General features: G+C 35.2%; 1 protein-coding gene across 2 annotated transcripts in view; it reads right to left on the bottom strand.

The window, feature by feature from the left end:
• The window catches only part of SLC12A7 (solute carrier family 12 member 7), a gene marked incomplete at its 5' end in the record, with an annotated part of 67,889 nt that overhangs the window by 15,633 nt on the left and 26,419 nt on the right, over positions 1-25,837 (bottom strand). For both annotated transcript variants that reach the window (XM_080338957.1, XM_080338958.1), the window contains 11 exons: positions 3,197-3,365; positions 4,479-4,583; positions 6,569-6,688; positions 8,830-8,928; positions 10,066-10,184; positions 12,715-12,889; positions 15,132-15,189; positions 15,921-16,019; positions 17,388-17,555; positions 21,914-22,125; positions 24,529-24,770. In XM_080338957.1, the coding sequence (XP_080195083.1) occupies positions 3,197-3,365; positions 4,479-4,583; positions 6,569-6,688; positions 8,830-8,928; positions 10,066-10,184; positions 12,715-12,889; positions 15,132-15,189; positions 15,921-16,019; positions 17,388-17,555; positions 21,914-22,125; positions 24,529-24,770 (1,566 nt within the window). The remainder of the gene's footprint in view (positions 1-3,196; positions 3,366-4,478; positions 4,584-6,568; positions 6,689-8,829; positions 8,929-10,065; positions 10,185-12,714; positions 12,890-15,131; positions 15,190-15,920; positions 16,020-17,387; positions 17,556-21,913; positions 22,126-24,528; positions 24,771-25,837) is intronic.

Raw genomic sequence — 25,837 nt, 5'->3', positions numbered from 1 at the left:
AGGTTGGTCAAGCATGACTTACCCTTAGTAAAGCCATGCTGACTGCCCCTAATAACCCTCTTATCCTTGATATGCCTTGAGATGGCACCAAGGATAAGCTGTTCCATTACTTTCCCAGGGACAGAGGTGGGGCTGACCAGTCTATAATTACCCGGGTCCTCCTTCTTGCCCTTTTTGAAGACTGGAGTGACATTTGCTTTCCTCCAACCCTCAGGCACCTCTCCCATTTCCCAAGACTTGGCAAAGATGATGGAGAGCGGTCCAGCAATGACTTCAGCCAGCTCCCTCAGCACCTGCAGATGCATCCCATCTGGACCCATGGATTTATGGATGTCCAGACTATTTAATTGCTCCCTAACCCAGTCCTCATCGACTAAAGCAAACTCCTCCATTGACCTGGCTTCATCTGGGGTCTCAGGGGTACAGGGCTCCCTGTACCTCTTCTCTTCCAAATAAGGATGAACAAGACACAAGTAAAACCATATTGACAAAGATAAGTAACACCGCTTCAGGTAAAGTCAAAACTGTTGACTGACAAAGCATTATATGTTTGGAATGACAAGTTTTTTATTTTAGTATTGGGAGAGTCTGGAAAAACGTGATGGCAAGGTCTTTAAAAGAAGAGGCTTCCAAAGCTGCTTAAACAACTTTGACACTGAGAAGCTGATTGTTTATTTATCAGCTCCTGACAAGTAAAAATAGCAGGAGACCACTGGAATCACTGGTTGAATAACAAGAAAAACTGATTAGATTAAACCACCCACAACCCTTTAATTTCAAAATGGCTCACCTTCATTTAAACTCTGACAAACACCCAGACTCATAACCAAGTAATTTTAAAGCAGCATTCAAAATGGTATCAATGGTATCAACGGTATCAACGGTATCAACGGTATCAACGGTATCAACGGTATCAACGGTATCAACGGTATCAACGGTATCAACGGTATCAACGGTATCAACGGTATCAACGGTATCAACGGTATCAACGGTATCAACGGTATCAACGGTATCAACGGTTGGCTAGGGAAGACCAGCCTAGGCATTTTTTTATGTTTTGATGGCATGACTTTAAAAATCCTGTCAATATCAATGACTTGTGTGGAAGATCAGCACATTTTCAGAAAAAGAGACAGCACACTAAAATCTAGAATTTTGGAAGCACCAAAATTCCTATCAAAAACCACCAGGAACAGATTTGATCACACTGGCTCAGTGTGGCTTCACATCAGAAATTCTGTTTAGCAGAGGAAAAAAAAGTTCAGAGAATTTGGTAGCAAAGCTAGCAAATCTGTCTGTGCAAGCAGTATCTGCAAAGGCCTATCAATTGAAACAGATTTTTCTTTTAAAAAGACAGAAGAAATCTTGTTTTCTTACAAGTCTTCAAGAAATGTCTTCTAGTTGAAATCTTCCAAAACCAATGAGGCCTCCAGAAACTCAAACATTTAAAATTCATCTTTATTTTGATGTTAATTGCAATAGTTTCCTTAAATACCAGGTCTAATCTTGGAGTTCTCCAGCAAGTCAAGTTTCCCTTAAATTCATTCTTGTTCCATCTCTCAAAAATGTAATTGACTTCAAGTTAAACCAACTGTAGGTAAGATTTCAAATCCTCATAGGTAACCAGTTACTGTTTAAAAGGTTTTATTTGTTTTATTTCAGAGGTGTGATTGTGTTCTTAGTGTTGATTTCTACTCACACATGTTGATAATAAAACCTTAATAACCATTACTTTCACAATATATCACTGCTAGACATTTTCCATCATGCTTTTAAGCTAATTGCTCTCCTGGAGCCTTTTTACATGATATCAGCTAGGCTATCTGGCTTCATACTTTGTTACATTAAAAACCACTAGGGGTAAGTCTGAATACCAAGGGGAAGAAAATAAACTGGGAGAAAAAGGGCTGTTAGCCTTTTTCTATTTAACAAATATTCCTATTTCTATTTCTATTTAACAAATAAATATTTCCATTTAACAAATAGCTTTGTTAAGTCTATTTCCACATCCCAAATACTTATTTTAGAGATTCCAGGTTTGAATAAATCACAGGTGTTTTTACACAGCTTTGAAGACAACTTGGATCAAAACAGGAGACATTTCAACTGATACTTTTTTCAACAACACTGAAGATATTAACCATATTTGGGTGATAAAAGGGCAAAGCCTACTTTTGGAGTAGACTTTATAGTAGTTTTCTAAAGGCAAGAGGTTTTTCAACAGTATTCAATAAATACATGAAACATTGTATGTTCTAAAAATGTTTCCCCACTCTATAAATTTAGGAGCAGGAGAGTTTGCATAGGTAAGCAAACAAAATTATCTATACCGAGTTACCCAATACTGGATTAAACAAAGTAGTACACAAGTTGTTTGAGACTGAACAAAAAGGGAAACTTGCTTTGCACTGAGTCCAAGCTATATGAACAGTGGATCTTTAGAAGATCAGTCTATTAACCTCCCCTTTTCCTCCAGGGGACAATTTAAGTTTAGGTTCAGGTATTTTCAAGGGCTTTCCACAAAAGTGCTTATTTATTTCCAATCAGGTAGCACAGTTAAATACTGATAAATTGTCAGGGGAAAAAAAAAAAAGAAACATTCAAACTAAATTAACTTTTTGTAAGCACAGTTAGATATAATTTTAAATTACATGACAACCTACTGTTTTTTCCTACCAGGTCTTCTTTCCAATAGGAAAGAAGAAAGAAAAGTAAAGGATCTCAAGAAGGGATTCTAGAAAAAAACTGCTCCTAATCCTAGCTCTGCTATGTATTTCTAGGACAATGCAGAAAATAATACCATGTATACATCTCCAGAGGATGAAACTATGCCAAACACATCTGCATTTGTTAGATTGGTATTAAATAAAACTGTTTATAAGGTAATTTGTTAAAAGTTAATCACTTGGCTTTTTCAATAATGTAATTTGATTATAAGCCCAGGGCTCCCAATATTAAAGAAAATAAAAATCTAAGTATCAGAATTGTCTGATCCTATTGGGAAATTCTATAAAACATTTTGCAACACAAGTCAACCTGTTCTTTAAATATCATCATTGCTTGTGTCGATAGTAAAAATCAATGGTTTATTCAATACTTTACAACAGACTATTCTAATTCAAGATATGAGTTATCCAGACTCAACAGGTAAATACTAATAGAAGTTCCAAGTGTTTGTAAGATGACTTTTTCATACCTCTTCAGCTTTCTGAGTTTCTATACATTTATCCAAGTAGACTCCCTGAAGCACAGAGCCCACAATAGTAAGTCCTTTACCAGCCTTCAGCTGAGAGGTGAAAGAAAGTAATCTAGGATGTTTCACCAATTGCTCATTATCCAAGTTTAATAAGACCAAAAGTTGGGGTCTGCAAAAAAAAAAGTTAGACACGTATATATACAGACAGAAAAGCAAGAAATAATTGGAAAATTGCAGATTAAGTGCTTAATTCAATGGAAAACATTCAACTACCAAACAAAATAATGATTTGCAATAGCAACAACAGTTCAGGTACAGAACACCTAAGTGAGCCACCATACAATCATTCTGAAAAGCTACATTGAAGTTTCAACAAGAAAATTATTAAATCAAAATTATCACCTTTCCTGCTACTTGAAATGGTTAAACACTGAATGTGCACCAGATTGTTTACAGCTCCATCCAGATCGATTTTGAAAAGCTCCACAGAGAGATATCACTCTGGGTAACCTCTTCAATGCTTGGTTATCCTCCTCAGATTTATTTTTTTCCCCTCTCTCTCCATTCAATTGTGTTCCCTAATGCTCTAAAGTATCATGCTTAGTGACAATTTCTTGTATGTTCTGCTGATTAGAGCTCTGATTTGCATTACATTCATCACAAGTGACAACGTACAAGTGTCCTTTTCATTTTATTTTATTTTTGTTTTAGCTTTGAGGAAGACTGCTTGTTTAACAAGTAAAAAGAATATATTGCAAAAAAAAGTGGTGGACATCTAACCCCATTACATACAAATGGACAGCAAAAGTGAGACTGTTTTAATGATATCTAAGCAGCTTAGAAAGCATTACTATTAAATGAAGCTCTGTAAAAAAGGTTGCCACAACAAAGTAAACAATAATGTCTCCTCTGTATATTTATACATATATAGCAAAAAGAATACTTATGAAATTGCCACGTTTCTTCTAATAGAGACAGTGAGACTCAATGATAACTGTTCTTTGGAATCTAAAAACTCTAAGTAATCAAACATTAAAATTCTTCTGCACTTCAGAAAACCACATTAACACCACATGGATTTAAGTTTGATTTAATTTGCTCAAGTTTCTAGCAAAGCTGATTATATGCTGAGCATAAGTCGCATTCTATTGTGGTAATTCAGACTATTGCAATGACATCATTGCCACTCCCAAGTTAAAATACTTTAATTTTTTTGGCCATAGCTTTACCATCAGTATTCCCAGATTTACATATTTCAAGAATTATGTGACCTTGGACTTACCTCCAGTTCTTGGTGTGAGGAGGACCATCTTCAACACGAAGCAAAGCATAACGAGCTGCATTTAGAGACAGTCCTCGGATGCCATCACCCCATTCTTTCTCCGCTCTTCAAGGTGCAAAAGAGAAATTCAATTAACAGGATCTCATTTATTTATACAAATGAAGTGCATTTTCTCATGTGAAGGATAATGGGCATAAAATTGAACACTGTTTTACATGAATGCATGAGAAAACATCATCTTGAACATTTAAATCAAGGATGAAGACTAACCAAGGTAAAGGGATCTAAGACTGCTTCAAGAAAATTATTTTTTAAGTATTTATAAATATTTATTATGGCCTATTTTATTCATACTTCAAAAGTTTTTTTGTAATCATGAGAGCTACTTAAGTTGTTTTCAAGCACTAGAATGAATAAATGAGGGCAACTCAAAAGGAACTGCTTTAGAGCAGCAGAGTAAGTGAAATGACTTTGGATGAATTAGTGTGTTGTATCTTCCCTCCAACACCACCACTACAGCTTTCTCCACTTCCTTTCCTTCCCAGTTTCTCTCCTGGTTGAGTATGAAGCTTTGTCTGCCCTCCTGATCACTTTCAATTTCCCTATATTTTCCCCTCCTCTTTCTCCCAATATAAAACTGTGCTATATGCTGAGTAGCCAATCAAGTAAGAAGTTCAAACTTTATTTTGCTTTGTGGGGATTCTACTACAGCAAGCAGTCCATATCCCTTGCGCTCCCCTCTCTCTTATTTCCATTCATGAATTCTCACTGAACTTTGCTACCTCTAGCATTCTTTTGAAATTTAGATTACATAAACCAAACTGAATTCAAAAGCTATTACAGAACATGGCAACACCCCAACAGACAGAACATTCATGTAAGTTCCTTTCATTTAGTTATACAAAAACTAAAACAAAAACTGAGGTTTTCTCCAGACAGTAGTTTGTACGTTTTCGGGTGAGTTTCTACCCACTGCCAAATCAGCCCCTGCATTTGTAAAGGTAGGGAGAAGTTCAGTTTCTGGAGGGAGGGGGGGGGAAATCCCCCTCATTCTACAGGGTTGATGTGCTGGCTATGTGCCAACATACGTAGAGTCTGTATATGAATTTGGATGTACATGTAATTTTATGTGTCTGCATACCTACATACACACAAACAGAACTGTTATCCTCCAATCTGACTTCTTGGCTAAAACAGGCAAATGAATTTCCTTAGAATTAACGCAGTAAATGGAGCTCTTACAACCCAGGAAAACATCTAATCTGGAAATGGAGATATTAAAAGATGGAGAATCCACAAGGTGGAGCAGTTTATACCAGATGATCCACTTAAGATCTGTGCTTCATTATTTATCAACACAACTGGCCTCACTTCAGTTTCCTTTTCCAAGATATTACTATTTTCTTGAATAGATTATTTCAGCATTGCATATCTTCCCTTAGAAAGGGAAATCACATACCTTACTGATCATAATTACATCTAGTGTTTGGGTATGCTTAGTTTTGGGGTTTTTGGTTAGTTTTGTTTTTATTTTTTTAAATGAACTAAGCATGCTCTTCATGTCTCCTACTTGCACAGCATTTCTTACAGGTGTGGCTCTGTATGTGTCCCTTGTCAAATGCATACAACAAAGTATGTTGCAATTTAAAGATTATTTAAACCTTCAGAAAACAGTCAGTTTTCAATGGATGCTCTGGACTGTTCAGTACAATGCATTCACAAAAGTGCTAAAGTCCACAAAAACGAGTGTTTAGCACAAGTTAACAATAAGGCAGCAGTTTTGTAACAGTTGCTGCTTGATATTTAAAGGTGATGTTCCTGAAGTACCAAAACTTTACAGCATGATCCCTGCTCAAGTGAAAATTTCCCAGCCTTATGGGTTCTTATTTTGACTCTGGCTGTCAAGAAGTTCCAAACAGAGCTTCCAGAGAAATTAGAACCTGAAAACTTAAAATCCTTAAGAGAGACGAGATCTTATCTTCTTTCAAAGAATACTCTTAATTCTATTACTTCAGTTGTATTTCTTTTATACAGAAGTAGTTTTTGCTTAAAGATATTAAATATAGAACAAATAAGATATATGGTCTTACCCTCTATATTCTATGTATTTGTATATACATCCTGCGATTAGCATGGCAATCAAAGCATAGTACCAAGAGCAAATGAACATCAAGGCAAGACATAAACTCATCCCCAGGAATGATAGAGTCCTAAAAAAAACCATTTTTTTCCATTTTTTTAAATAGGCATGCAAACATTCCACAAATTCAATTTCTTATCTAAGTTAACTTCCAGAAAGGTCCTCCTCCTTCAAAGGCCATTTCACAGCTACTATATCAATAAAACTACATTGCCCCCTCTTTTTTTTTAAATTACATTCTGAACCTTTGTGTGAAATAAATAATACAACTGAACTAGATATAACAATAGATTTACTACATTTGTCAGTTCTGCAACTCTATCAGTACCACCAAGTAAGGTCAGTTTCAAAACACATTCCTATCACTTACTGTTGATTTGAAACTAAGCTAAAAAAATTCTCAAACAATACTAAAAAACATTATATTACTTCCTGAAAAAATAGTTGATTAGTTTAAATTAAATTTGAAACCATTATATTGTCTACTCCTGTCATGGCCTCTTAGGCAAGAAAACACTCAAAGGCTACAATGAAAGAATGTGTGAGAACTCAAAAAGTTATACAGCATTTCCAGATTAAAGTACATATATGCCTCGTTTGCCCACACTTTTACTCAAGATAGATGTAAGCCAACTCAGAACTGGAGTTTTGTGAATACTTTTAGTCATTGGTAGCACCTCAGATGTCTTTCAACCCAATTTCCAAATTAGATTTAGCTTTCACTGTATTAACAAAGACTGCTGGCTGACCCAACTTATGTTTGGTACTTTCCTTTACTTTGCTGCTTTAGCACCATATAAATGAGTCCAAATGCATTCACTTTTAAACCAAAGAAGAGCTTTCTACCTGTTCTGGGGACATTATGGAAATGCAATTTGTTTAAAAGAACAGCCCCTCTTTCACACTTGACTTAGCCAACCTAAGACACCACTTTTACTCAAAAACTCCCATTCTGATTCTAGCCAAGCATTCTAACACCTGCTTTGGCTAGAAGTGATTATGTAGTCACACAATGAGGCAGTTGGCTTACTGATCTCTCTGGGAAAAATTATAAAAACAGAATTGTTGCCAAATGGTTACAAACTCTGATGGTGCCATGTCACAACTCTTTGCTTTTTCTTTCTCACCATGGTCCGTCCTGTTCTTCTTGCTACCCTCCATCTTATCCACCTGCCTTGGCTTTTAAGCTACTTTGTAGCTCTCCTACTACACTTGTTCCACAATCAGATTATTTGGGGAGGTGAAACAAAAAAGACTCAAAAAGCCAGCAATCCCCTATTTTACTTCTTAATGTTGCAAACACCTTTAGGTTCTTGCGGTGACTGACTAGGAGACAGGCACTGATGTAATTGGAAATTTGGGTGCCAAACTATTAAGTGCCTACTGAACATATTCAAAAAGAATTCTGGGGGCTAAAACTGTGACATTTCATTTTCACTCATTTTTTTATAAGGAAAAATAATAAGCAACTCTTACATCCTAGAATCAGACCAGCTTATTTCCTAAAGGCTCCAATCTTCAAGGTATTTCAGCACTAAATTTTCAGTAGAATTACTGTTAAATAAATACATGTATTTTTAACATTCAATAAAATAGTCCAAATCTTAGTTTGAAATATTTGAAGTCAATAAAAAAACACACCTAAGAACACACCCACACTTCCATATAATTGACCTTTACTGACTTGGTCAAGTGCCCACTTGTCTACTTCAGTTATCAAATGCAATGTCAGAAGTATAACATTTTACAAAAAGGATTATATAATTAAAGAACCAACTGATATTTAGTGAGATATTTTTATGTACAAGTTTTGTTTTTGTTTTTGGTTTTTTTTTGCATAACTACAGTTAAATAATATCAACCTTGCTGAACATTTTTACCTGTTCTCCTTATCTATATATACACAAGACATTATTTTTTTTTCATCTTCTTTCTCACATATTCAGAAGATCTCTTGGCTTATAAGTAACATTAAATGCCATCCTGTATCCCCCTCCCAAACCTTGTACATCAGCCACATGTTTTCACAATCACAGCTATTATTAGCCCCATCCCAAACACATGAAAACAAATGTCGCTATTAGAATATTCACAGCAGGAATAATCTTGTACCACATTTAAGTCAGGAGACATCTTATTATTGCAAGAAAAACAACAATTTAGGGCTATGTAATTTGTTTTAACTCTTTTGAATGAAAGAATATTCCCTACCAATGGTAATATTTGAAACGAGGTCTCCAGTTGGGAGTCCGTAAAAGTGTCTGAACTGCACAAGCCAGATTTACAAACATATAGCACATAAGGAAAAACCTGTGAAGAAAAAAAAAAAGAGAATTTTCCAATAGGAAATTAACTAGACAGATTTGAATCAAAAGGCTGAAGACAATACAAAAAAGGGTAGGAACTTATACACCACATTCATAGTGGTCAATAGAACACAAGACACAGACTAAATACTTGTAGAGTATTAGGCCTCAAAACATGGTACTAGCATAATACAGAGCAATGTCTTCAGAGGAAAAGTAGCAAATAACTGACAACTATGGTATACTGGTTTTGGGTTAATTTTCTTCATAGTTCCAGGTTTGTAACCAAAACGCTGTTGACAACACAGGGATGTTTTAGCTGATGCTGAGCAGTGCTCACATGGCATCAAAGCTTTTTTTTTTCCTTTGCTGTCCCACCAGCAAATAGTCTTGGGGAGGGGACACATCTGGCACAGCTGACCAAAGGGATATTCAATACTATATCACATCATGCTGAGCAGTAAGAGCTCAGGCAAAAAAGAAAGAAGGAGGGACATCTAGACTTAATGGTGTTTGTTCTCCCAAGTAACAGTTACATAGGGTGAAGCTTTCCTAAAAACAGCTAAACATCTGCCTATTGACAGTGAATTCATTCCTTATTTTGCTTTGCTTGTATGCAGAGGTTCTGCCTTACCTATTAAACTGTCTTTATCTCAACCCATACATTTTCTTAGTTTTACTCTTCTTATTCTCTCTCCCATTGCACTACGGAGGACTGAGTGAGCAGCTGTGTCAGGCTGAGCTGCCCACCAGGGTCAACCCATGACACATGGGACAAACCTCCAAGACAAAGTCAGTAAGATACAGTTTATAACCTAAAACATTAAATTGTTTTATCTGTCTCTATTAGATGCACTTGAGCTGAAACAGTAGGAATTTTAAAACTGAGGTTTTTAAAAGCTTAACATACTTCTACTAGCATTCAACAACTCTGTCACGGAAAAAGTTTTTTGTGTCTAGAAATCAGTTCCCATCAAAATATGTTGTTGTTTCATATTACCTCCATGATCAAATAGGAATATAACTTATTAGAAGACCAAGTCTAGCACATATTATTTTAAAATAAAAAACCATTACCTAGTTAATTTAAAAATAAAATACTATTTAAATTAAAAACACAAAACATCACACTCATACTTACATTGAAAGAATTGGTGCTACACTGTCCAATGAGGCTATCAAAATTCCTATTTCACAAATACCAGCAGTGAGGAGCAGAGCCCAAGTTGGTTCTCCATTTGCTTTTCCATGACCAAATACCTAGAGTTCAATTCAAGTAAACAGTAAGATTAGGGAAAGCTGTTCATTGCACAGTTAAAAAATACAGTGCAGATAATGAGCTAACTCTACCTGGAACCAAAAATAGTCATTAGTTAAAGGAAAATGAAGACATCTATACTACAAAAAGCCACAACCAAACTGCAAAAACCACCCATTTCCAATATGAAAAATGTTTACTAAAATAAGCAATGACTACATAAATGTACTACTGCAGTTACTGTTGAAATAAACCTAAGTAACTTAAAATCCACATGCAGATATTTATGCTTAGTCTATAAAAAGCCAATATAGTTGAGTGCAGTATTTTTTTGTAACACACAAAATAGGCATCAACTCAGTAGTTAGGAGCATAAATACTGATCTTTAAAGAGGACTTACATAAGCCCATAATCCTTCATAGAGCCCTACCAAAAATTATTCTGCATGTGGTAATTTCCCTTGGGGATAATTCTGTCTAACTATACCAGTGATAGATTGCAAAATGCAAAAAATAAACAAGTTACCAATACTTTAGACACAGAGCAGCTCAAGCCAGTAGAATCAGAGACACAGCAGCTGCACTTCCCACCAGCAGTAACACTGCTCCAAGCACTGCTGGTAGAACATTCAGGCAGTAAAGGGGCTGCAGAAGCAGCAGCTGCTGTCCTTCTTAGTCTTACTTCTTGATTCATTAACCCTTCTGGCTCTTGCTCCCAGTCCCAATACTAGCATACACTTCCAGTGACCATCTCCCCCTCCAGCCCAAGAGAAGAGAAGGACCTGAGAGAAAATACCAGGGATATAGGCCCACTGAGACTAAGCACTGTCAGACAGACCAGGGAAGCAGCAGCAGTAGAACAGACCAAGTGATTAAAGACTAAGAAACAAATTGACAACAGCAGTATGATCTGCTTTCGGGGCAGGGAGGGGAATAAACAACAACAAAACAACACCACACACAAGCAAACCTCAACACACACAAAAGCCAACTGACCCAAAGCCACTAGCATTACCTCTTCCATTTTATTTTGCTTCTTAGCTTGTCCAACGATCTCCTCTAACCCATTCCCTGTGTACTCCTTCCCTCTCTTCATGCAAGTCCTCTCCCTTTCTTATTTTCCTATTCCCACATATTCTGCACATCTTCTTGCCTCTCAGATGTTTCCCCCACAACCTCACTCAAATTCTTTGGCTACCCTGTCATTCATAATAGTCCTAGGCACATCCTAGCTGAGGAATTTTCTCCTCAAGTCACACAGAGTGTTGACTTCCCCAAACTCAGGAACCAAACAAAGCTACTGCTATTCTATACCCAGCCCTCACTGAAGATAGATTATAGATATTTCTGAATAGAGTCTTGAGTTATTCACTAAGAGTAATAGCTCATTTTTAACACAACATACTACACTGACCACAGATATGAGAAAATGACCTAGAGCACATCAAGACTCCAGAGGTAAGTGTGGGTATAGTAGGAAATACTCAAACTTAAGTTTGGTCACATAACTTAGGTATCAAAATAATTTTATTAACCTGCCAAAGAGTTATATACAAACAAACAAGTATTTCAAATAATGTCCAGGACTCTCTCCATACAGAAGAGCCTATTGTCCAAAATTCAGCCCTAGCTACCTTCAGTATCTGTGCTATCTGCAATTTCTGTGTGCTAAATTTGACAGCTGTCCCCTAACTCTGTTTCCAAAATATACATAGTTACTCAGACATAATCTTTCTTTTTACGCTTGGAACTGTTCTTGATAGTTTTTCATTGTGCTGTGCAACTGTAGTCTACTCAATTTGAGGTAAGCTGTCAAACTCAAAAACAACAGAAATCACAGCATTGCTCTCTAGACATTTAGAATTTAAAATTTATTTTTGATGAGTCCAGCTGTCTGATTTTTACAGCTGCAGCCCAGCAATTGTGTTAAATTTGTCCCAGTAAGATTTCTCTTATTTTCTTTGTTTGCCAGCTCCCTTACTCATTTCCTTTAAGAAAAATCTGATCTACTTGTTTTTAAAATATGCACAAGGATGCCAGAACAATCTTAATGTCTGGAATAATGAGACAGAATTCTAGTGTTACATCTTTGACTTAATTTAGCTTACAAAAATGAATAAAAATTAGAATTGTATCTGTACGATACAAGTAGTAACATGCAGTTCCATAGTGAGATTAAACCAGTTAAACTAATTCTGTTCACACATACAAGTTGTGAACATGGCCTGGTGTCAAGAAATTCAGTTGTTAGTTGCTTCTTAGATCTTTTATTGCCATTTATAGAAAACTCATTGTTATTTTTGAACCACTAACTTTTATGTGTAAGAACAAAAATAATTAAACCGCACTGCACAGAAATCTAAGTTCAAACTTTGTCCTACAATAGCTTGATTTATTATTACACACAATGAGAACCAAGCTCCAAATCTTTTCCTCACAGTTCTACAGGAATTTCAGAAGTAATGCATTGGGGTATTTTTTTGTCATAATGTAAGCCATACTTGAAGAACTATAAAGAAAAGAAAATCTCACTTGAATGAACGGTACAATGCCATCTCTTGCAATGGCCTGCAACAGACGGGGTGCACCAGTGAGACTCTGGAGACCAGCACCACACGTTGAAAAGAATGAACCAATCACAATAACCCATGGTGAAGGCCAGGCCAGTGTGGCAACCACTAGATTTCCATTAACTGCTTCTCCAAACCTTAGGGAAGGAGGGAGGGAAGGGGGAAGAGAAAAATAAAACCAGTAAGCATTAAAATAAATTTTACTATAGCTTCACTCTCCATGTTTCAAGCTTTTTGAACAACACTTTTCAACAATAAACACCACATCACAGTATGTGCTATAGGATTTCCCAACCAATTATCTTTAATCTGCTGTTTTAAAGAAAACATTTAATTGATGTATTACAAGTGCTGCCTCTAAGCGGACATGCAGCAATTATTAGGTATCCTGGCAAACTTTACAGAATCAACAGCAACAGCAAAAGTATTTACATATGCATTTTTAGAGCCTTGTGACTACTAGGAACTAGATTGCAGAAGTCTGTTCTACAAGCAATACAGGTATATCCTGGGGCATAAGTATGAGGTTTGCAAAACAAAGTATTAACCTTTCCTTTCAATAGTGTGAAACTGATATATGGATAAATAAATACAGAGACTGCTAGACAACCATTTCAAGTTATCCACATACATTCTGACTGTCATCCTACCTGATGTAATTTTTCAATTACTACAGTAAGCAAGCAGGTAGAAGTTAGTAAGAGGTGCTACACTGTGATAACATAGTTTATTTTTCTCCATGTTTTCAGGTTCTTCAAAATAAACAGAGAAAAGAAACAGCTACAGACTAAGAAAAATGAAATGCTTTCTCTCTTTTCAGACCTGCTCTTAAATAGGGTCAAGAAACATAGTAACCAGGTTAATATAATAAGCCAGTGTTCAAATTCTTGTATATGCCCAAGCTTGATGCATAGCTACATACTGTTTTCAGCATATGGTAAAATGGGAGAACACAGCCTTTAAAAATACAGGAGAAAAAAAAAATATGCTTCTGTGATGACATTTATACAACTGAATGTTCATTCTTAATTGAAATTCTAATATCTATGTTCTAATTAATGATGGGTAGGAACAATTTGTAAAGGTGAAAGACAAACACAGAAAGATGTACAACATTCTTTTTCCCATGTCAGATATGATAATACATAATTAAAAAAACAAACTTTAAACTGGACCAAAATCCATACATTTTACTGTTATGCTGGATTTCAGCCAAGAACTGGCAGCACTGTAAATGGAAGAACATGGTTTTAATGCTTTTGCTACAATGCATCCTGCCCTAGTGACAGATCACCTGTACTCAGAGCTTGCAAAATTCCACCATCCTCCCCCAATACATGTCAAATACATTACTTTCAGAACTCTGATTATAGATGTTGGCTCTGCATTACTTTATACTTCAGAATTTCAGAATTCGTTTACTATTTCATAAGCATCAGCTTTACTCAGTTTGTATATGTATTTTGAAGAAAAAGAAAACGGAGATTTTCACTGATACAGCAATACCATTTTGAAGTAAAAATGATCTCCTGCCACTTCTAGTATTAGCTGTGATGAGAATCCAGCTTTTAGTCTAGAAGGAAAACCATGAGTTAAAAGATTCTTTTGAAATAAGCTGCTGCGGCATCATCTCCATCAAGAAACAATACCCCAATGCCACTGCTTCATCACCAAAAGCAAACTTGGGCCTTAGTAGAAAAGAGAACCAGACACCAGCAAGGAAATAAATGAGAAAGCTACCAACAGATTCACCTTAGCCAACTAAACTTTTCCCAAGGTAAAAATTAATCAAAATCTGGAGATTCTGTTAATGCTTGTCTTATGCTTATACACTTATTCTCTTCATGCTTCATATTATGCCTCAAATATCCTCAGGCAACTACATGGGTGAAAACTGATGTGACTCCTGGCCTACAATTGATATTTTAAAACAAAACAAAAAAATAGTCATACATCCAGGGTAAATTGTGGGCCTAATGGTGCACTGTAGTCCTTCTCATGAACACTCCTTGACATTTAACTGTCAAAAGTCTTTTTCTGTCTTTGTTTCTCAGGAACATACTACTTCTTCCAAAGTATTCCCACTCCCTTCACCCCCACACATCAGGTCTGCAAATACTAATCATTATTTTCTTTCAAACAACATTTTATTAGGGACAGTTCCAATTCAAGCATTTTAGATTATCCTTCTACTTCTTGAAGAGATACAGCCTGATAACCTGACCAGTTTGTTCAGCCATCTCAGTTTAACAGATAGACTTCCTCTCCAGTTTTAACCTAAGCAAAAGAAAAATATCACATATTTCCCAGAAGAGCCCTATTACCATAACCCACAATCATACATACTCACTGTAAAATTAAGAGTTGAATACGACTTACTTATCTCTTAATACCACTCCTTCTATACAGGCACCAAACAACACTATACAGGAGAGATCTATTACTGAGACTGAAGGAAGATTATACTATAAGTAATCATATCTATAGAGCAAGAAAAAATATTTTTCACCTAGGAATGAAATTGAAGTGTCCATGATAATGATGTGGGGGTTTATTTGTTGTTTTGTTTGTTCTGGTTTTTGTTGTTGTTTGTTTTTGTTTGTTTGTTTGGGGTTTTTGTGGGTTTTTTTTGTTGTTGTTGTTGCTTTTTTAATTCTTGCCTGATTCAACTTATTAGTTTATGTTATCTACAACTGCATTCAATGCACAATTGATTTGTATTGGAAGTATTGGAAGAGGCCAATTCATATATCATGCAACAGAACAGATTTTTTTATACAAGTAAGTATTTGTTCTTTCCAGGTATTGAAGTACTAGCAATTTCTATTGCTTGCAGTTTGCTTTAACACTTCTACTGGTTATACTGGGTATAACAAAGCCATCTGCCAACTGAAGCATGGTGCTAAAAGTCTCTACATCACTTAAATAAAAACATCAATTATATCTTGGAATTTGAAGCACTAGAATATATAAATATTTAGCTAAGTAAAATTTGATATATTTTAATAATATAAATAATATACTTTAGACAAATAAAATATTTCTTTTCAGTTTATATTTCATTCATTTTATACTTGGGCAACTCTAATGACTTTTCAATAAAAATTATACTGTTATACCTACAGAATGTGCACTGGGAAAAAAAACAGTTCACAGCATAAAGGATACAAATAAGAGATGTAGTTGAAATAGCCAAAATTGTTCCAGTAGGAATAGATTTCTGAGCATCCTTAAGATCTCCAGATCTGTTTGAACCTGCCATAATACCTTAAAAAGAAACCCAATTTAGAAGTCAAAAAGAGTTAATACTAATTCAATTTAAATAAAAAATAGAATAGGAACATTTAACTTTAAGCCTGACATAACTTATTATTACCAATGAAGCAGGTTATGGAAATTTATTATAACCCTTCACAAATCTTCAATTTATTTATATTTTAATCAGAAATGTGTTACCACCCATTGTTGACTGAACAAATTCCAGAAAGCTCAGGAAAATCATTTAAAAAAATGAAAAAAATCAAATATAACTTCACTATTGTTTTTAAAATGTGGAAATATTAATTGTCAGGGATGGATGTTATAAACTAATGGGGATTTAGCTATTTTAGCCAGTGTGACCAAATGTACTAACTTTCTACTAAACAGACCATACTTAGTAAGATACGCAAGCAAATCAATAAACTCAATAATAAAAATATAGAAACAAAAAAGAAATGAGCAGGCAGGAAGTACAAGAAGAATTGTGAGGAAGCCACATGTTAGAAAATATTTTTATTCAAATAGGAACATATACATGTACCATGACAGGAGTGATAAATCATACAATAACTGAGTAATTCTGCCATCTTTCTTAGAATTTCCCTGACCACTATTGGAGGGAAATCCAGGGGAGCTGATGTCAAGATGTTCCAATGCAAAAGCATTATCTACTCCATGCAATGAAATCCTAACCACAGGCTCAGATACAATGAGATATTGATAAAAGAGCCTGAAGTAGAAAAACAGGAACAGTAGGGGACAAGAATATAAAGGGACACCTCTGCCTGGTATTCTAGTAGCAACTTATATTGGAATTCTGTGTTGCTTCTTCATAGCACTATCGCCTGAGCTGGGACTTCTGAAGAAAAATTTCTCTGGTTATTTCAGTCAAATGTGACCTGAAGAAAATTATATACAACTAATCTAACCTTTAAGCTTGACAAAAAAGTCTTTACTGGTTACAACTGAAAAATAAATAAAATAAATAAATAAATGGAACGCAAATCACAGGTGGTTCACATCTTGAAAACCTGAAGCAATCATCTTAATACTCAACTGTTCTCTCATGCATTTGAAGATTAAAATATTATAAAGGTATGTGTCTTCTTTTGAATAAGCATTTAGTAACACATGAAGCTTTTGTTTTCTTTCCAGAATAAACAATGAGCTAAGTGCTATTTTTCTAAGTCCCATAATCTCTTAAAATAACCAGCCAGCAGCTATGTCCCTCTAGCATCTGAAAGTTTTAGGTACATAAAGTTTGGGACATACAGACTAGCAATATCATTTTTCATCAATAAAAATACACATACAAAGTCTTTTTTTCAGGTATAGGTACACATATCCTCAAACAAGAAAAATAGTTGTATCTACCTGTCACAGATGGGAAATAAATCCCTACAAGCATTGTGAAGTAGGTCATGATGTCTGTAAAAACATAAGGGAGTCCACCCATTTTTGTCTCTTCTGATCCAGCAACTGATGCCTGATTTTTTTTCTCAAGTATTGATCCTTTTTCTGAGTAGGCGCTCCACAGATTATCTACAAGGGCAGAAAAGACAGTGTCATCTCTCTGTTTCAGGATATTAAGTGGTAAGAATGTAATAATCTCATTAATCAGATGGCTTTTCTTACACAAAAATCATTTGATTCCAAACATTTCCTTATAAAGCCAAGAATGCAGCAGCAAGATGATCAATAACAATTGTAAATGGTGGACAATCTCACCATATGCCAGTAGAATTGCAGTAGTGTATAAGATGCAACATACAAGATTTCCTCCTCCATTAAAGACAGATTTACTTATGGAATTAAATTCTAATATATTTGTACAATACCCACTTACATTGCACAGGCAATTCTTAGGATGTATTGTGAACAAATAAGGAAACTATCTCCAAGTTCAGGGAATCTTAGCATATATTCATATTTCTTACTGCATTTTGAGGAGCGGGTCAAAAATGAAATGGTATTTATCAGTAGCTTAAGCTCTTTGTGACCTGCTGTACAGAAGAACCCTGGACAATAGTTCAGGACTCAGCTGGTATTCCACACAGTTACAAGCACAGAGTAACCAGACTCCAGAAAAGAACTGATAAGCACAAAAAACCAAAACAAAACCCAAAAAGAAAAACAAAAAACCAAACCACAAAACCAAACCATAAAGCAATCAAAACCCAGCAGAACATAGCTCAAATTCCACAAATAAAGGATGCTTGTTTGATTAAGATTAACAGGTCAAAGTACCAGTAGCTTTTGAGAGCTTTTCATTTGTGGAAATACAGATTGTGTCTCTTGACAAGACAGTGAGAATCTACAGCCCTGATTTTACTTTAACATGAGACTAGTTGTCCTACCACATGTGAAGAAAGGGTAATTACTCTCCCTCCCTATCAAAGAGCCAAAGGATTTTGCACCACAGAAGTAAACAATTCCCATTGATTGTGAAGACGACAGATCTGATAGCTGATTTATCAGCCATCCAGTACAACTTAAGGGAATTAAGTACAGTATTCTAAGCCTTTGTAATAGCAAAAGTTTACCTTGAGCACAATAGGAGATTACTCTGGATCTCCTTAAGTGGCCAAATATAGGGTGCTCATATCCAGATTTGTAATAGAAATCTTGCAATCGGTAAGCATATATGGAAGCATGCATGAGAAACATAAAAGAGAGCAGAACAAAGATTGCTACAGAATGTTATGTATATTAGCTCATTCAAATGAAGAGGAATAACAAACTTATCTGGAGATAAGACCAAAGTCATATAAAGAAGAGTTAAGGAAACAACAAAATTTTACTAAAGAATTGAGGAGTGACATAAAACAAGATATCCAAACTAACACCTAATATTCCCTATGAAGCATAAAATGTCAGTCCAAAAAAAAAAAAATCAGTTTGTCATTGCCAATCAAAAGCACTAAATACTTAATGAGGATTCAACAGTCTGTTCTTTATTCAGCATGACACAGAAGTGACAATAGCCTGAGCACTCTAATGCATACAACTCTAACTGTTGAAGTGCGCATGCCAGCATGAGTGTGTAAACCCAGCTTAGAAATTTTGTAAAATAGAAGTTACTTCCCCTTTCATAAGACATCACACAGAACTTTGTTAGACTAAATTTCCTATGTTCATTTTCCCAAAGCAATAAAATCTAAGTGGACTTTAAAGTTATTGTGGAGAAAAACAGCCATTTTTCAGAAGAGTCCACACATTTGTTTGGAGGTAGGTTTCCCTCCTAGGACAATTTATGGGTTGTGAAGGGTTCTCTAGCAACATTTAGGGACACAAACAAGATCTACTACAACATATCTAAACCAACAACATGCTACCATAAAGTAGAACAATGTTGATGGAAACTGTTTTCAGAACTATTTCATTATTGTTGGGGCCATATGCATGGGCATGTTTGGTTAGCTATTTGTAGAATTATTTATTATTGTTAGGATAACACCGACAGAAGGTATATAAGAGATGCATACTTACTCTACACAAATGCCTAGTAAACGGTGTGAGGACTTACAAAAAAAAACTTCCTGAGACACACAGGCATATCTGAGTCTTCCCAGCCACCGCTCCAGAAACTTAAATGTGCAGACTCTGCAGCTGCAAAGTCTTCACACAAAGCAGAACATACACCATCAGTGGAAGAAAATCCTCCTTGAGAAATCTTTGCCAGTCATGTTTAAGCTTACATTAGGTATCAGAATGTGTGCTCACATTCCACAAGCAGGACAAGGTGATCCGCTTAGCATTACATGACACTAGGGTAGTGAAATGCACTTTTATTCAGTGGTGCTAGTTTAAAGAAGTGTTATCAGTGAAGAGAACTAGAGCACATTTTTCCAAAATTAGAAAAATTTGTACTTAGCCTGGAATCTCCCAAAATACTGAAAGACCTGAGAGGCTAACTATGAGTCCACCTGAAATGGTATTGCTAAGGACTGAAACATGACAAATACAAGGCCAACTTTAAGAGAGTTTCAGAGATACCAGAAAACTAAAGGTTCACAAAAAGCATCTGCAGGTGAACAGTTGATAGCAACAATAACAATGGATAGAAGCAGGAAACACACAAGTGTTATCTTTGAGTTCTGAAAATAAACAGCAACTATTCACAGGGGGATTTTTTTCTTGAGTTTGAGGAACTGGGAAAGTCTCAGCTTAGCTTTTGTAAAAGAACGTTGTCAGAAGTATTCAGATTTCTTGCAGGAAACAAACGATGGCGATCTACTTAATTCAGTCCTACCCAGATTTCCCATATTTTTGAAAGATTCTTCACCCAATGAATCTATAGTAGCCGTGGGATAAGAGGAAAATTCCTCACATGGATTAAAAAAATGGTTCAAAGATAGAAAACAGGTAAGAGTAAATGTAAATACAGTTTTATAATACAAGAAAGCCATGAGTAAGCTTCCACAAGGATAAGTAGCAGTATGTAGCCAGTGCTTTCCAGTACACTTGAATGGCCTAGAAAAAGGAGCTAATGGCAAGGTGAGAAAGTTTACGGGTAATACTCAGTTATTCAAGGTTGTGGAAGTAAAATCAACTGCAAAAAACTACAGAAAAAACACATCAGACTCAGTGACTGAAGATAATGCAGTTGATGAAATTCACTAGAGGTAAGCATCAAGCATTGAACACTGGAAGACACATCCCTGACACTGAGCTTTCAGTAGACTCTCCCAGCTGTTAGAAAGCTTAGCATTACTTGACAACAGAATAGCAAAATGCACTTGTATACAGTAGCGCTAGTTCAAAGAAATGTTAATCAGTGAAGAGAATCAAAGCACAATTTTCCAAAACACGAAAAATTAGTACTCAGCCTGAAACCTTCAAAAGCAAAACAGCTTAAAGCTGACACAGTAGCAAAATGCAGAACACAGAGTTATCTTCTGAGTTGCGGCAGGAAACGTAGAGATATTCAGGAAAAAATGTAGATATGCATGTGGTAAATTAAAAAAATGCATAGAACAAACCCCAAGTCACATTTATTGTAACAAATATTCCAATCAAAAGTAATTTCATTTGTCAATGAGGAAAATGAGTGACTTATTTAAAACAAAAATTTTGATGATTTTTTAGTATTTTACTATGTATTTGTACCCTTTATATTTGAGAATATAAACTGAATTAATTACTATGGCAGTAGTGACTGCCTAGTGTCCCTATGTAGAGTTGCATATTTATTTAAGTCAAATCTTATTTTAAGGAGAAGAAGGGGAGATATATCAGAACATCCATTTCATCCCCAAAACCAGTGTTTGTATACAATAGAATCCAGTACATGTTCAAAATTAATCTTATGTCCCAGACCAATTGGAATCCCAAGCTGCCACAGCCATACAGGAATGTAAACAGAAGAAAATCTATACATTTTGTAGAACACCTCCTGTCCAAATGCTAGACTAGAAGCTAGAAAGACCACTTTTTCTCCAAACCCATCATTAACTTGCTGTATCACATTGGACAAGCCACAGGACTTTATTCCTCAATGTATCACCTGAAAATTTGAAACAAGTTCTCCCTCAGGAGAGTTTGAGAATGTATTAATGCACAGCTTATTGAAATACATGTATCTGGCATATAAAAAAGCTAAACACTAAAAAGAAAAAATAGGTGGAATAAACACTTTAATTTTTTTTTTAATAGAATCATGGCTTTTGAGAGAGTGCCTATAAAACTGAAATGAGCCCTAAATTAAAGTATTTGATATAAAGCATCTAAAAACAGATGGAAACTTTATAAGAGTAAGCATGCTCCAGGTAGCAATCTTTCACACAAAAAAGATGAGAGCTAAAGTAGTAGTAACAGGCTAGACCACTACATTAGAGAACAGCTACAGGCCAAATTAATGATGTCCACAAACTTTCAAATTACTGTGCTTTCCAACTTACCAGTTAGAACTCCACTCATTATTCCTGGAATCCCTTGAATTTCTGTTACGTTATTGAGACTAAAGTAGTCATCACATGTTGCATTAAACATAGAACTGTCACAGAATAGGCGCCACAAAGTTGTAGTCTTTGTTTCATTATTGCTTTCAGTAAATTTGGCACAGACATCAAAGCTGCGTTTAGATAATGTACGGTTTCCAAGGAGACAGATACTATAAACAAAAAATAAAACAGTGATATTGCAATGTAGTGCTGTGCATTAAACCAATTTTTTTTGTCCATTAGATTTCTCCATAAGCCTGTTTTATTCAGTAGCTATCTTACAACCTATAGTACATCTACTGAAACCGCATATTGATAGTTGTTTTATATGCAGATACTATAATCTTTAAAACAGTGATCAAACATTTCTACTTTAAGGTATTGATAGTTATCTCGCCTTCTGATGTTTTTTTTGGAAAATAAAAATCAACTCAAGCAGCTTGGCCATTAAATAATGAAGATCATGATTTATCCAGCCCTACAAATAAGAAGTGAAATTGAGTAATACTTTACATAACAATGAGCCTGACCAAGAAAATACAAAAGTAATATTAGGCAATTATCTCATATCCTTTCCTAGCAAATAAATATTTTAGATGGCCCTCAAAAATACTAAACTCCAAAAGGTAGGAAATAAGCCAGCAGGATTAAACAGCAAAATCAAAAAGCATTGATAGGAGTACAAATCAAAGAATCACGTAGCAGGAAGAAATTAAAACACTCAAATTAAAGAAACAGAACAGTTCGCAAAAAGCAATTTCCTAACAGCAAATAATATTAAAGATCTAAGAACATTTATTTGCTGAGCTACACAAAAGATGTTTAGGAGCTATCTACTCCAGGGTTGCTTGATAATGAAGTTATATATAATATCTAAGAAAACAAAAGAAGGAACATCAAAGAAAATATCTGTGTTGGGCAGGTAAGTAGAAGAACACATAGTACACATCTAACACTTCTGAAGGAGTCCAGTTAAGAAGCTGATAAACAGTAAAAGCATACCATTTGGCATTACAACAAGTATACCAAACCAAGCAGAATACTGACCTACTGCAATATCCTATTTTTGATGCCAGTTAAGAATAGATACCTCAAGAAGAATACAGGACACCAGTATAGCTTCAGGGCATTACATTTAAGTTGAGCAGATTTAACAGAAAGCTGCTGCTTTCTGCAAGATAACATCTTGCCACTTGCCTTGCTAGTTTTTAATTTTAAATGCTATTGATTTGGTGACCATATAGCAGCCAGGTGAGTTGACTGCCCATGGAAACTTCTTACAGTTTGATTCAACTAGGAGATCATGAGGTAAACTATTTTACCATCTATACAATAGCCAAACCTAACGGAGGTTAGTGATGCCAACCTAACTAACAAACTAGATGGAAGCTGGTCTTTTTGGTGATCAGCTCACCACCGGATCACCTTTACCATAATATAAAACCACACTCTCATTTTGAGGCAGACTGGCCAAAGTGTGGAACAACTACATATACTGGAATATAACCTTTATTTTTGTTTTCCTCAAACAATATTTCACAGCAGCAGCCACAGATAAGGTTTCCAGGAACTTGATAATAAGCCTTACCTATGCTAAATATCCAGATAAACCCACTTTTTCCTATGAAGGTGACTAAAACATGTAAGTATATCCCTATTGGAAGTTACAGTTTTAGAAACTCAAAAGTTTTCTTCAGAAAAAATATCAGTTTTGAATGCACATTTTTTTTTCAATAGAATACTTGATATCATTTTACAGGACAGTCCACAAATACTGGTTTAACACTCAATGCATAACACAACCATCAACACTTCAAAGTACTATGAAATCTGTAACAATCACACAAAGGATAACTTCAGTCCTGCATAACAAATGGCACTTCATAACAAAAGTTACGAGGCTATTCTGCTAACATGTTAAGCAGTATCATCTTGACAGCAAAAGATCCACAAAAATACAACTTGCATACTGATAACTAGACAAAAGAAATCATTCTTAGGGAGGTAAGAGAGGTAGAAGATAGCACTGTTTAGAAACACTATGCCAATAAAATTTGATTTTTATTAACAAGAAGATAGAAAGCCTTCATAAACACTGCAATGTCTCCATTTTAAGTAGGGAGAAATGCAAGTTTCAAAGATTTCCTCATGACAAAGAAAGTCCGAAGGTACCTTTCTTTCAGAACTACAGTTCATAGCTACAACATTGTCTTAAACTAAAAACCTACAGAATAAAGTAAAAACTTCAAATCTTTATCTAAAGCAGCTATATTTACTGTCAGAAAAACCACCTCCCTGTTCTTCATGTGCAGATGGGATAACAGCCAGTAACTTTAACTACCAAAGAACGTTTTCCAAATTATCATGTCTTATGAAGAATGAGAAAGATTCAGACTGGTAGGCTCAAAATAACAAATGAGCACGTAATTGCCCAAAACACATAAAACCTACCATTGAAGCCACTGTGCTTGTATTTTGAAGTTTAGCTCAAAATGTAAAATTGTTACGGTAGCTATTTGCCCCATACGCTTTTTATTTAATACAACCATACTACTTAAAGCTATTGTACTTACGGAAAGTCAGGTGGGTCAAAAGCAGTCTTAATTACTCCAGCATATATGGCAATGATGGAAAGAATCACACAGGCAAGGAAGACCAATGCAAGTTTGTTGACATACTTCACTCCCACAAACACTACTATGGCCATAAGAAGGATAATGCACGTTCCATAAACTCGCATGTTGTTCAGCATAGCCTTTGTTTCTTCACCAACCTCTTCCGCTTTAAATATAGCAGCACTTGGAGAAATGTAGGTCTGCAAGAGATATGGCAAACTATCATTCATGTAAAAACAAACTTTTTATTAAAAAACAATTTACTTGAACCTCAAAGTCTAAACTTGTAATACAATATCAGTTTTATTCTTTCACAAACCAGTTCAACCAGATGACATCGACATTTAGAAATTGTAGAGGTAAAAGAAAGGGGGAGGCAGAGATGAAGAAAAATTAGTTTTGAGAATGAGGTACTGTTTTCAGTCCAGCATCTTCTCCCCCCTTTAAGCTTCCACTCCTTAAATTCATGTGTGTACCTGAGGTGGTAAGGGATAAGTGGGGTGGATTGAAAGAGGCTATTGACAAGAAGGAGGAGGAGAGAGAAAAAAAAAAAACACCATACACACATTAGCTCAAACGAGATATATCTTTAGATTTATTTATTCATTTGAAGCATTTGCAGATTAATAATCTCATTGATTGAAACAAAATATGAAGAGCCAAAGAAAAGCATAATAAAAAATGTTTTCAGTACTGTAGCCCATGCACTAAATTTCATAAAATTTGAACAAATATACCTTAGATATTGTCTCTTGAATAACATTTAATGGTGAGATTATCTTAATTTTTAATCTGAAGTTAAAACAGCACAATTTAAGATTAGTATGACTAATCTTAGTTCTATGCTAAACCAGACAAACTACTCTAATTTCAAACAGGATTCTATTATTACAGATTTCAATTTCCTATAACTTTTCTGGGTTCTACCTGAAAAGACATTGGAAACACAGTTTATAGGACTCGCACTGATAAGCGCAAATGAAAAAGCAGATTCTGACCTATAGTTCTGAAACATTTGTGTACTACACTCCATGATGGAGATCTCTTTATTCCTTCTAACACCTTTAGCAAAAAAAAATAAATAAAAAAAAAAAATTAAAAAATCTCTGCTCACCTATTGAAGCAACTCCACTCCTTCAAAACAACTGTTAAACCTTAAATATCCTTAAATATTTTCACTTCTAAAGGCAGGAGAAAACTTTGAGCAGGAAGCTATCCTGGTATGTTCAGAACAAAAATCCAAAACACAACATAGGCAATTCTTTAC

This window comes from Nesoenas mayeri (assembly GCF_963082525.1).
Source record: "Nesoenas mayeri genome assembly, chromosome: 2".
NCBI classification, from domain to species: Eukaryota; Metazoa; Chordata; class Aves; order Columbiformes; family Columbidae; genus Nesoenas; species Nesoenas mayeri.
This window is presented reverse-complemented; position numbering and strand designations above follow the sequence as displayed.